Source organism: Trichosurus vulpecula, chromosome 4 (genome assembly GCF_011100635.1).
Source record: "Trichosurus vulpecula isolate mTriVul1 chromosome 4, mTriVul1.pri, whole genome shotgun sequence".
Lineage (NCBI taxonomy): Eukaryota > Metazoa > Chordata > Mammalia > Diprotodontia > Phalangeridae > Trichosurus > Trichosurus vulpecula.
Genome location: NC_050576.1, coordinates 127,422,880 through 127,437,087, shown reverse-complemented (window position 1 = coordinate 127,437,087; position 14,208 = coordinate 127,422,880). Strand labels below are relative to the sequence as shown.

General features: G+C 39.7%; 1 protein-coding gene across 1 annotated transcript in view; it reads left to right on the top strand.

Moving 5' to 3' along the window:
- The first annotated feature begins 1,269 nt into the window (after positions 1 to 1,269).
- TAF1A (TATA-box binding protein associated factor, RNA polymerase I subunit A) overlaps positions 1,270 to 14,208 on the top strand; it is a 40,576-nt gene continuing 27,637 nt past the window's right edge. The window contains exons 1-2 of the mRNA XM_036758072.1: positions 1,270 to 1,408; positions 3,955 to 4,077. Of these exons, the coding sequence (XP_036613967.1) occupies positions 1,381 to 1,408; positions 3,955 to 4,077 (151 nt within the window). The 5' untranslated portion in view covers positions 1,270 to 1,380. The remainder of the gene's footprint in view (positions 1,409 to 3,954; positions 4,078 to 14,208) is intronic.

Genomic DNA, 14,208 nt, shown 5'->3' with positions numbered 1-14,208 from the left:
ACACTGAAAGGTGAGAATTCCTTTTTAAGATTCAAGGCAACATAAAAGCATCCATTATGAATATATTTACATGGGCATATTCATAACCATATAGATTTAGAGTTCTTAACAGTGATTCCCGCCTCTCAGTTTATTCTTTTTCTGAACAAAATAACAGCGGGGCGCTCAGACTGACGAGGATGATGGGGTGCTTGCACTTGTACCCTAATTCTAACATCACATTCCTCCTAAGCCTCTGCTGGGTGCCTGTGCCTGAACTCCGGTTCTAAAAACACATCTCTCCCTAGCTTCAAAGTGTTGGCCCAGGCAGCCTCTCTCTAGTTCAAGGGCAGCATGCCTTACCAAAACAACTAGTTCTCAAAACATATTCTTTCCCAGGTAGCTTCTCTCTAGCTAAAGGGCAGTGTGTCCCAAAATTATCTCTGCTTCTTCTTCAGTGAGCAGCTATGCTCCATTATAGATTGATTCAGGATGCTGATAACTGACTACACACTGAGTCTAACACACATCCTAGACATAGTCAAATGTATACTCCCTTACGTTAATCTTGTCTAACAAGACATGTGAGGGAATCCATCTGGCTATTCCCAGTCAGCCATGAACTTTTGGTAACTTAGTCACCAAACCACACCCCTGTAGCCCCACCTTGGGCTATTTCCCAGTGAACTCTGGGTAAGATACCTGTGCAGTAGATACAAAAAGTGCATGTTTCTTTAAGAACTGACCACCCCTTAATCACACCTAAACCACTCCCTAATCCCACCCCAAAACACCTAATTTACAGTTTTCACCTTAAATCTTGTACTTAAACTTTCCCTGTAGCCCTGTATGGTTACAGGTTCCCTAAGAACTCTTGCCTGCTTTGTTTACATAAAGCATAATAAATCTTTGCCTCCTTGACTTAAAGAATGCTTGGGTCCCCCCATTCATTCCAGGCAGCCTTGCCTTGGGAACGTTGTTTTGGAGAAATCTCAAACATCCCTGGGTTCATTTGTCCCTCAACAATTCCACCACTTGGTCCTCCCGCTTATTGTGGGCATCAACAGCTGCTGGCAAAGCCACTGCCTGGCAAATTCACCAAGAGCATTCGAGTTTCACCCCAAACCCCTCATGCTCTATCTGAAAGCGTGGTGAGGGAGAACTCGGGATCCACAAGTGACCAACAAAAGGCCACAACAGAAGCCGAAGGCCCCACAGACCGGAAGCGGAGGAGGTGCGAGGGGAGGAAAAGGCGGGATCGAAGGAAGTGACGCAAACTCCCTGTAAGGCAACACGCGGGGTAGTGAGCATGCGCAGTCGGATCGTGCGCCGTGTGGGTCTCCCTCCTTGCTCCCAGGCTGACTGAGCTTCCGCGGGGATTCCTCTGGGTCTTAAGAGGAGATGATGCGCAGCCAGAACGGAGCTCCGGGTAAGTGTCTGGAATGAGAACTCAGAGAATTAGGAGCCGCAAACGGTGACTGGGCCTCGTCTCGGATGTCCCCTTCCGTCTGGGCCTGCTTTTTTTATTTTTTTATACTAAGGGTTCGTCACTGTTGCCTTGGGAGCTCGAGCCCTTGTCCTCTCCCTTCCCTCCTTCCTTTCTCCTCCATTCCTTTCCCTCTTCTGCCTCCGGGGAGGCGAGGCTTGGTCGCCATGGCTACCACGTCACGGGGAGGGGGAGGGAGGGCGGGGAAGGAGAGGGAGGTGGTAGTCTAGGACCCTCGGCCTCGTGACTCTGAGCTGAGCAGGGTGCGGTAATTGGTGAGGTCCCGGTCATCATCAATTAAGTCTCATCTCAATAACGACCTCTCTGCAATTGCGGTTTTAAACTTCACGAAGCTGGTTAGCAAAAACCGTGCCATATATTTGTATAGCCCTGCGGTGGTGGTGGTGATGCTGCTGCTGCTGCTGCTGCTGATGGAGATGGAGGAGGAGGATATCTCCGGGGTTTATAAAATACCTTCCCCACGACAACCCTCTGGCTGTGCAATTGTCATCATCCCTAGTGAGCGCCTACTACGCTATGTGCCAAGCACTAATAAGCGCTGGGCAGAAGACAGTTCCTGACCTCCAGGAGCTTACACTCCAAGGGAGGAGACAACATACAAACAGATGCATACAAAGCAAACTATAGAGAGGGTAAATACGAAATAATGAACCAAGAGAAAGCGCCGGAATTCGGAGGGGTTGGGGAAGGCTTCTCCTTCCTGTAGAAGGGGGAATTGTAGTTGGGACTTGAAGCCACGGAGGTCGGGAGTCAGAGGAGGAAGAGCTGTCGCAGCATGGGGAGCAGTCAGAGAAAATGCCCGGAGCCAAGAGAAGATGAGGAGCTGAGTGTTTTTATAAAAAGTACTTTGCTCGAAAGTGCACAGTTAGCTGAGAAAGTGGCAAGGCAGGGATATAAAAGCTAGTTTAAAGATACCTTAGGCTTGCAAAAGGCTTTACATAGGCTATCTCACAAAGTCCTCACAACAATCTTGGAAGTAGGTGCTGCGACAGGATTCTGACTGGGGTTTTCCAGACTTCCAAGGCCAGTGCTCCACCCGCTGTATCACTTAGCTCCTCACAGGTATTCAAGTCCAGCTCTTGTAAAGACTCAGTTATGGTGTCCTTGGACCAAGAAGACCTGGTTCAAGTCTTTGACACTTATGCTGGTCGAGTCACTCACACCACCTGGTGCTGTAGGCAACTCTGAGTTGGAGACCAGGACCTGACCTACCTTGGTGGGGGCATTTTTTTCTTTTAGGAGTTCCTTGTATCAGTGAAGCAACAGGTCCAGTCCCTGTTTGTCTTTGTGCATTATCTCATTTTGACAGACAATATGACTTACCACATTTTAAAAAAGAAGCTGACGTGCCTAAAGATTAAGCCTTTGAAAATGAGGAAGTTGAATTGATTTCTAAAGACTCATCCAGCTCTAACATTCCACAAACCTATGTTATATTATATAATATTTTGTGGTGTTCTCAGATTACTTCTTGTCTATTTTGCCTCAACTAAATAATGTTTAGAACTCTTCTCCATTAGTTTAGTTCTGTCATTCTCAATGAATTACAAGTTCTTCTTATATAGCAAAAAGTAGCTGTGGATCGCCGGATTGTCTACAGTGGAAGTCTCCAACACCCCCCAGCCAGATTAAGATGTAATTGGAAAATATTTAGCAAAATAAATAAAAATACAATAGATAGATAAGGTTAATATGTGGCTTCTTAAGTCAACATGCAGCTTCAGGGATTCTTATTATTTAGAGTTTAGTGGCCTCTGTTTCTGTTGGAGATTGATAACATTGCTCTACACATCAAACCACTAAATAGAAAATTATGATTCTTTTTACACTTTATCCTAACTGATCATTTGTTTAAAAGTCTGTTAGAATCAGTAGCATCTTGTCACAGATTTAACAGTGAGAGAGCTTGAATCGACTGCATGAGAAAACTGATGCCCAGAGGGCATAAGTGTCACACAATTACTAATCAAAAGACATTTCACCAAGTTGGGTCCTCCATTAACATCTGTTAACTTTAGCAGAACCCTGGCTGATTTACATTGTTAAACCTATAAAGCTCATATTAAATCATAGATTTGGAACCTTAGACATCAAGGAATGAGGCAAGCAGTATTAAGTGATTTGCCCAGGGTCACACAGCGAGGAATTGTCTGAGGCCAGATTTGAACTCAGGAAGAAGAGTCTGCCCGACTCCAGGTCCAGCACTCTATCCACTATGCCACCTAGGTGCTGGCACACTGTATGTGCTCAATAAATGTTTTTTTTTTATTGATTTATATGGATGTTATCTTCTGATTCATTTCAACTACTGCTGACAGCTCAATTTTGTTTTAAACTAAGGGAAATTCCAGGAACATTGAAGTGCATGCTGTGTTTATTAGTTTTTTTAAATGCTTCTCTTAATATGATGTAGAAGAACTATAAATTCATGTGCAGAGTTTGTAAATATTCTTCTTCATTTGGAGTAGATATGGATGATTCCAGTGATGAATGGATGAGGTCTGTGGAAGAGGATGATGAAACAGAAGCATCAATAGGCTCTGGTCCAGAAGTACATTTACCTTGGCTCTCACAGCACATCCAGAGTTCAGGTAAGTGGAGCTGTCCTATGGGAATAATATGCAGAATATGAAAGACAAATATAGGGATTTTGAGCTTCCTGATTGTTTGGATTCTAGATAAATAAAAGTTTGCCATATCATGAGGATTTCTTTATAAATCTTGTTCTTTCACTTGAAGTCGGCCTAATATCCTCTTAGGGTCCTAGGGACGTATGCTTCCCTAGTATAGGGTATGGTATATATGCTATATACCAGGGTTGTCCAACCTTAGGTTATCTTAGGGCCACATTAAAATAAAATAATTATTCTAGGGCCTCAGCCAGAATAAAAAATACAGTACACTAATAGAAAGTGGGGGAATGCATGTCATCAATAGGACAGGTGAAGGGGCAAAGTGCGAAAGCAAACACGAAACAACAAAGCAACAACACAACAGTATAAAGATAGGTGCATACTGACTAGTCTGCATTATACAGACAGAACACATCCCACAGATAGATTGAAAATTCCGTGCGATATGTTCCATCTGTAATACTGCTTAAAAACACCAAAGAAGATTAACATTGATGAGATTATTTATTAGTGATGGAATTAAAAATCTAATACACATTCCATGCAAATTATTATTTTATTTTTTCTGCTCATGTAAATTAAAACCCACAGGCAGGCTGCATAAAATCCCACTGCAGGCTGCATGCAGCCCGCGGGCTTTATTTTGGACAGCCCTGCTATATACTATATGCAGTTATCCCTTCCACATTGGGAAGTAGGGGATTAGGCGTGCAGCACCCCTGCAATCTGGAAAATCTGCATAAAACTTTTTGGCCCTCTCTTCGTACCAGAGGAGGTCTGATTTTTTTCTTTTATGGGGTGTTTATAGTACCTTATTACAAAATTTGGGTTAAGTATTTGATCGTAGGCTCTGTGTTGCCTTTGAGTTTCATCTGTGGCTTCAGCAAAACTCCCCAAAATTCCCATTTAATTTCTTATGCTGATCTATGATATATCGAAACCACAATGGGGAAAGTTGTGAGGTGGAAAGGATAACTGTATAGTATATATTCTTAACTCTGGCTTGTATATTCTGGAAAGAGAATTGGATTGGGAGTCAGGCAATACTTAGATTCTAGACCTAACTTTGGTAGATAAGTTTACCTCTTTGCTTCTTATCTCCTTCATCTGTAAAATGAGAGGGTTAGACTAAATGACTTTTTTGGTAGTTGACTTTTTCTTTCATAATCATAAACTTAACTCTGTTGTCTAGCCAGACTTCTGGAAGGAATCCAAAGAGAACTGTAGCAGGTGAGAACACAAGAATTACAGGGTATGAGAACAGTAGGAGTTTAGGGGGGCTCTTCCCGGCTACAGAGAAATGGTTTGGTGGTTAAGACAAAAGCAAAAAACAAAACCCAAGCAACTTGTGAGAGTTGTCCACAGTCAGCAGTGGTGATCTTGCTGTTCTTGCCATATTAGGAAATGAAGTACCCCACAGCTTCCATGATGTTCATGTAGTATTTCACGTAGCCAAAGATCACATGCTTGCCATCCAGACAGTCTTAGCAGTACAGATGATAAACTGGGTGCCATTTGTGTTGGGCCCAGCATTTGCCACGGACAGTATGCCAAGACCAGTGATGAAGGTCTCATCAGAAATGGACTTGCCACCAGTGCCATTATGGCAGGTGAAGTCACCACCCTGACACATGAACCAGGAATAATTCTTTGGAAGCAGAATCTCTTATAACCCAAATCCTTTCTCTCTGTGCTCAGAGTGTAGAAATTTTCTCCTGTCTTTGGAATATGACAACAGAAGCAAAGGTGGTGAGGGTTGGTGTCTGGTAGATGGAACAAAGCCAAGGACTCATGATGTCAGCTTCTGCAAATCAACCAACCAGATAACTTTTCAAGGTCTCTTCTCCTCTAAAATTCAGTGGTTCTTTGGGATCTTCTTAAAAATCAAGACCACCCTTGCCAATAGATTTTAACTCATTTTATTTATATAGCATGCTAGATATTAGAGAACTTAGTGCTATCCATTTAGAGATGATTTTTTTTTTTTAGGAAATGATGCCTATTAGAGAACAAGGAATGAAAAAAATAACGTTTTTTGTAATTTTTCTTATTTATTTAAAACTTAAATACAAAATGAGAAAAGGAAAAAAAATCGCCATGTACACAGCAGAACATAAGAGAGGATTCAATATAAAACAATAATTTTCCACTTCAGGAAAACCTATATAATAAATGCTACACATTGTTTTCAAAGCTGTCCAGCTTTTCTTTGCTTCCTTGTTGGTTTTCTTTTGTTCTCTACTGTTCACTTTTTATTTTATGTTTTCCCCCTCCTTCCCCACCCTAAAGAAGGCTACAATTAAGCATGGATATGTGTATCTATATCTATTATCTATATCTATAAACATATACATATATGTGATATACACTCACACACACACACACACACACACACACACACACACACACATACATTTAAGACTGTACTGTGCTTATTTCTACTTGTTCTCTGTTTTCCTAAAGGTGGATAGCATCTTCCTTCATAAAACCATATTTTTTCATGTTTTTAAAATCAACCGGCTCATCATTTCCTGCGCCACAGCAACATTTCAGCCCAGTCACATCCCATCTGAGAGATGCCTATGAAAGTTTTTCCCCCAGTTTTCTTCATTCCTTCTCTCCTTGGCTATATAGGTTTTATTTGTAAAAGAAAATTTTAATTTAAAATATTTGAAATTATCCATTTTACACTTCAACAATGCTCTCCTCTTATAATATAGTTTAAGGTCTGATACTGCTGAATTTACTTCTTTTACATCTTTTTTTCCCCAGTTCCTGACTGTTTGTTCTTACAAATGAACTTTGTTACTATTTTTTCTAACTCAGTAAAATAGTTTTTAGTAATTTAATTGGAATGGCATTGAATAAATAGATTAATTAGGTAAGGTTGTCCCTTTTATTATATTGGCTTTACCTGCTCATGAACAATAAATATTACTTCAGTTATTTATATCTGACTTTATTTGTATAAAAACCGTTTTAATGTTTATGTTCATATAGCTCCTGTGTCTATTTTAGCAGGTATATTCTCAGGTCTTTTATACTGCTAGTTATTTTAAATGGTCTAAAATAATATTGAAAATAACATTTTAGTATAATCCATTCTGTCATTCTCAAGCATGACTCTGTGTGTTATGTCTTATTTGCATGTAAGCAAGACAAACTGGAATTACTATTCTCAAGACATTTGAAATACAGTTGTGTTATACGCTAAATATACCTGTTGAATTATGTATACTCACAGAAGTTCTTGGCAGAAAACTTTTCTAAAAACTTCCATCCTTTGGTTTTGCTCTCTGAAGGCTCTGAAAATTATACATCCCTAATTACAAATTGAAACTGCTCTTAACTCTGGCTTATAGTCTATTAAAGGAATTGCAGTAGTGCCTTTTCCACAAGGCAGAGTAATAGTCCACAATAAAAGCTGAATTTGTCACATTTTTACGTATTGATTTCAAAAAGAATTAGTCTTGTGACTGGTATCCAAGTCCATCTGCCCAATTAATTATACACAGGTTCATGTAACTTCATTTTGTTTGTAAATTCAAAGTTCTCTTGAGAAAGATTGTCAGGCCATCCATTTGGCCAACTCTATTAAGAGAAGATAGCAAAGGACAAATTATTAAATGCCTAAAGTGCTTATGAGTTAACTACTCAAACTTGAAGTTATTCTTTATGTCCTACACACAGTAGGTTCTCAGCCTATTGACCAAGTAAAAATAATAGGAGTGGAAAGAGTTGGCAACATTTTATTAGAGGCTTTAAAAAGCCAAACGAAGATTTTACATTTTATCCTAGAGCAAAGCAGCTTCATCTGGGGTCTGTGAATTTAAAAAAGAAATATTTTGATAACTATTTCAATATAATTGGTTTCTTTTGTAAACCTAAGTATTTTATTTTGTAAATTTCACCAGGCTGCCAAAGGTTTCTGACATACAAAAAATAAATAACTTCTATCCTAGGGTCAGTAGGGAGCCATTGGAGTTTAGGTGAGAGATTTGTGCTTACGGAGTCATTTTAGCTGCTATGTGCAGGTGGGATTGACAAAATAACAACTTGATGTGGGAAACCAAGTATAAAGTTCTTGCAGTAGTGCAGGAAAGAGGTGACAAGTACCTGAACCAAGGTGGTAGCTGTTTGAATCTACTGAGAAGGGGACATAGGGGACGTAGAAACAGCAGCTGTTGGCTGCTGATTGGCTATGTGAGGTGAGAGAGAGTGAGAAATAAAGAATAATACTAAGGTCACACATCCTGAAAGGTATGATTTGTTCAAAGAACTAATTGGTAGAAGAAATAGTGATGTAGCACAGGTTACATCATTAGAGCCTTATATGTCACCTGGCCAGGTGGAGAATATAGATAACACTTTCCTGATATAGATCATGAAAGCCACAAAGAAGAAAGGTATAGTGGTAGTGAGAGATTTCACTTCTCTGTATAGCTACTAGAAAAATCACTAAAAGCAGAAAATCTGCTAAATTGCCTATTCTCTTGCAAAAGTAGGGGAAAAAATAAAGGAAATAGATACTTTGGACCTAATTCTGACCAACCAGGAAGAACAGGTTGCAAATGTGGAAGTGACACAGGAAGAAAGTGATGTATCTCAGGATTTTTTATAGCTAAGGAAGGGAATACTGAACCTAGTTAAATATATGCTCCAGACTTTAAGAAAGCCAATTTCAAATATCTAGAGAATAATAGATGTAATCTCATTGTCTATGATTCTTTTTTTTCCAAATGACTTTTTTTTAAAATTTAATTTATTTAATATATTTAGTTTTCAGCATTGATTTTCACAAGAGTTTGAATTACAAATTTTCTCCCCATTTCTACCCTCCCCCCCACTCCAAGATGGCCTATATTCTGGTAGCCCTGTTCCCCAGTCAGCCCTCCCTTTTGTCACCCCACTCCCCTCAGACCCCCTTTTCCCTTCCTTTCTTGTAGGGCAAGATAAATTTCTACACCCCATTGCCTGTGTATCTTATTTTCTAGTTGAATGCAAAAACTTTTTTTTTGTGGTTTTTAAACATCTGTTTTTAAAACTTTGAGTTCCAAATTCTCTCCCCTCTTCCCTTCCCACCCACCCTCCCTAAGAAGTCAAGCAATTCAACATAGGCCACATGCGTATCATTATGTATAACCCTTCCCCAATACTCATGTTGTGAAAGACTAACTATATTTTGCTCCTTCCTAACCTATCCCCCTTTATCTAATTTTCTCCCTTGACCCTGTCCCTTTTCGAAAGTGTTTGTTTTTGATTACCTCCTCCCCCATCTGCCCTCCCTTCTATCATGCCCCCTTTTTTATCTTCTTCCTCATTCTTTCCTGTGGGGTAAGATACCCAATTGAGTGTGTATGGTATTCCCTCCTCAGGTCAAATCTGATGAGAGCAAGATTCACTCATTCCCCCTCACCTTCCTTCTCTTCCTACAAAACTGCTTTTTCTTGCCACTTTTATGCGAGATAATTTGCCTCATTCTATCTCTCTTTCTCCCTCTCTCAATATATTCCTCTCTCATCCCTTAATTTGATTTTATTTCTTTTAGATATCATCCCTTCATCTTCAACTCACCCTGTGCCCCCTCTCTCTCTCTCTCTCTCTCTCTCTCTCTCTCTCTCTCTCTATATATATATATATATATATATATATATATATATATACAGACACATACATATTTACACATATATACATACACACACACACACACACACACACACACACACATATATATATATATATATGTATATATACACATATTCCCTCCAGCTACCCTAATACTGAGGTCTCATGAATCATACACATCATCTTTCCATGTAGGAATGTAAACAAAACAGTTCAACTTTAGTAAGTCCCTTGCAATTTCTTTTTCTTGATTACCTTTTCATGCTTCTCTTGATTCTTGTGTTTGAAAGTCAGATTTTCTATTCATCTCTGGTCTTTTCACTGAGAAAGCTTCAAAGTCCTCTATTTTATTGAAAGTCCATATTTTGCCTTGGAGCATGATACTCAGTTTTGCTGGGTAGGTGATTCTTGGTTTTAATCCTAGCTCCATTGACCTCCGGAATATCGTATTCCAAGCCCTTCGATCTCTTAATGTAGAAGCTGCTAGATCTTGGGTTATTCTGATTGTGTTTCCACAATACTCAAATTGTTTCTTTCTGGCTGCTTACAGTATTTTCTCCTTGATCTGGGAGCTCTGGAATTTGGCAACAATATTCCTAGGAGATTTCTTTTTGGGATCTATTTGAGGAGGCGATCGGTGGATTCTTTCAATTTCTGTTTTGCTCTCTGGCTCTAGAATATCAGGGCAGTTCTCCTTGATAATTTCTTGAAAGATGGTATCTAGGCTTTTTTTTTGATCATGGCTTTCAGGTAGTCCGGTAATTTTTAAATTATCTCTCCTGGATCTATTTCCCAGGTCAGTGGTTTTTCCAATGAGATATTTCACATTGTCTTCCACTTTTTCATTCCTTTGGTTCTGTTTTATAATATCTTGATTTCTCATAAAGTTACTAGTTTCCACTTGCTCCAGTCTAATTTTTAAGGTAGTATTTTGTTCAGTGGTCTTTTGGACTTCCTTTTCCATTTGGCTAATTCTGCCTTTCAAGGCATTCTCTTCATTGGCTTTTTGGAGCTCTTTTACCATTTGAGTTAGTCTATTTTTTAAGGTGTTGTTTTCTTCAGTATATTTTTCAGTATTTTTTTGGGTCTCCTTTAGCAAGTCATTGACTTGTTTTTCATGGTTTTCTTGCATCCTTCTCATTTCTCTTCCCAATTTTTCCTCTACTTCTCTAACTTGCTTTTCCAAATCCTTTTTGAGCTCTTCCATGGCCTGAGACCAGTTCATGTTTTTCTTAGAGGCTTTTGTTGTAGGCTCTTTGACTTTGTTGATGTCTTCTGGGTGTGTGTTTTGGTCTTCTTTGTTACCAAAGAAAGATTCCAAAGTCTGAGTCTGAATCCGAGTCTGTTTTTGCTGCATGTTCATGTTCCTAGCCAACCACTTGATCCTTGAGCTTTTTGTCAGGGTATGACTGCTTGTAGAGTAGAGAGTACTTTGTCCCAAGCTTGAGGGGCTGCACTGCTGTTTTCAGAGCTACTTCTACATAGCAAGCTCTGCCACAAGCTCCTCCCCCAAGAACCACCAACGCAGAGGCTAGTCAGATCCAAGCAGGCTCTACACTCCTGCTCTGATCCACCACTTAATTCCTCCCACCAGGTGGGCCTGGGGCTGGAAGCAACTGCAGCTGTAGTTCTGTAGCTGCCCCACCTCCTCTGTCCCTGGGGCGGTGGCCAAACTGCGAACTCCTTCTTTCACTCTGTCCCCAGCAGCTTTTCCCACTAACCTTCTCAGTTGTCTTTGGTGTTTGTGGGTTGAGAAGTCTGGTAACTGCTTCAGCTCACTGAATCAGGGCGCTAGGGTATGCTCCACCCAGCTCCTGATCTGGTTGGTCCGCGCTGCCCACTCTGGGCTCTGCTCCCCGCTCCGTTCGGAAAGACCTCACCCAGCAACCATCCAGGCTGTCCTGGGCTGGATCCCTGCTTCCCTCTGCTATTTGTGGGTTCTGCAGTCCTAGAATTGGTTCAGAGCCATTTTTTATAGGTTTTTGGAGGGATGTGGTGGGGAGCTCAAGCTAGTTCCTGCTTTCCAGCCGCCATCTTGGCTCTGCCCCTCATTGTCTATGATCCTAAAAATAAAAATGGCCTATGGGAAATGGGAAGCACTGGAAGACAGATGAGTACGTGTCAGATAGGTCTTAGTAGTGCTGTTTTTTGGATTAGAGGTTAGAGTAGAATAGTATGGAAGTTCCCTATTGTTACCCCACAATTAAATTCTGACTATAAAATCTCCAGAGTCTTCAGAGACTGATGTGGAAGAAAAGGAAGACACATCTAAAAAGACATATTTAAATGTATGGGGTGCTGAGCTTAGAATTTAAAAGACCATCTCTGAAAAATTCAAGGAAGGTACATAACTGAGTTAAAATACAAGAGGTTGACACAGACTTTGTTTTTATAATAATGTCAGAAATGTCAGAGTTCAGATAAAGCTGATGCTCCCAGAATGTTCTAAGGGCAATAATGAAGACCTTTCCAGGTTATGTGTTGGGCAAGCTGAACGAGGCAGTTATAGGCCTACTTCTTGGGCATAGATAGTGTTAATGTTAAAAAATGACAGAGATGGCAGAAGGACTCAACCATTTTGCTTCTCTCTTTTCCTTCAAGGAGAATAATTTTCAGACTGGAAAGGGTAGGAGAAATGTGATTAAGAGGGAATTGGAACCAAAGATAGTTGAGGAGATTGTGAGAGGATGCTGCCTGCAGTAATTGAGCTTGTCACCTGGTCCAGACAAATAACATTCTGTGATGCTAAAAGAAGATGCCAATGAGATCAGCAACGTGTTGTCAGTAGTCTTTGTAGATTCATAGATGATGGAAGAGGTGCTGGAAGACTAGAAATCTGCAAATGTCCCAATTTTCAAAAAGGAGAAAAAGATGGATTCTGCAAACAGCAGATTGATGCATATATCTGATATGTATCCACAGTGACTTAGAGGCATTTTAGAGAGAAGCCGTAAATTTATGATATGTGAACACTTAGAAAGGAGATAAGTGATCATTATTAGCATATAGCTTGGGATCACTTAGAACAGGTCATACCAGTGTGATTTTATTTTCTTGATAGAATTGTCATTCTGTAGCGTGTCTTAGTTTCATCAAAACATTCGATAAAGTCTCTCCTCTAGAAATTCAGTAGGTAAAGTAGTAAAACAGGGATGAATCTTGTGTTGTGTATCTTCTGAAAAAGGTGATTCTCCCAGTAGTCTTCAAGTTTTTTTTTTAACATTTTTTTCAGATAATTTTTGTTTTACATCATGATCATTTCTTGATATTTGATCTTTTACTTTTGAACCCTCTCTTATAACAATGAAAAACAGGTAAACAAAACAGACCAACTAAGCAACATATGTTAAGAACAGGGAAATATGTTTCATCATCTGTTCTCTAGAATCAAAATTAGTTATTGCAATTAATCTTAATTCAAACACTTTTTAGTATTTTTATTTATGTTAATGTAGTCATTGCTTATATTGTTCTAGTAAGTCTTTCTATGTTTCTCTGAATTCCTCACCTTCGTCAGTAATATTCTTTCTATTACATTCATTTATCACAGTTTGGTCAGTGATTCCCCAGTCAGTGGGAACCTATTTTTTTTTCTAGTTTTTTTGCAACCACATAAAGCACTATTTGCAATATATTTGTAAAACACATTGGCATGTATGGGATTTTTATTGATATCTCTAATCTTTTTGGGGCATATGCCTAGGAAAAGATTGTAGGGTCAAAGGGTATAAACAATTCAGCTGCAGAATCGCAGGATTTTTGAGTTCAAAGGGACCTCAGCATTCATCTAGTTCAACCCATACCTAAAAAGGAATCCCCAGAGAAGAACATGCTTGAGAAAGGGACTTGCAGTCTCTGCTCAGACACATCTAATAAGGTGAAAGCCCCTCCCTTCCAAGGCAACACATTCCACAATTGGTAGGAAGCTTCTTTTGACATCAACCCTAGATTTGCCTCTTGGCACCTTTTGCCCCTCCTGGGCCTCTTTTCTGGTGACCAACAAAACAAGTCCAACCCTTCTTCCTCCTCAGAGTCTTTCAAATACTTGGAAACAGCTGTCTGGTTCCCCCAGGCTTCTCTTCTCCAGGCTAAACACCCCCAGTTTCAATCACTTTTTATAGGATATGGATCCTGTTCACCCTCTGGATGCTCTCCAGCTTGTAAATGTCTTTTTTAAACCATGGTGACCAAAATTAAGCGTAATGCTCCCAGTGTCATCTGACCAAAGTGTAGTGAAGAAGAATGATTAACTTTTCTAATTAAGATTTCTAATTATTTTATTAGTAGTTCTAAAAGTTAAATCTCTGGCTGCCACGTCATGCTGCTAATTCATTTTGAACTTAAAATCCATTAAAATCCCCAGATGTTTTTAGGACAAACTGTTAACCAGTTGTATCTTCCCATCATGTACTTATGAAACAGATTTTTAAAAACTCAAATGGAAGACTTTACATTTATGCCTAT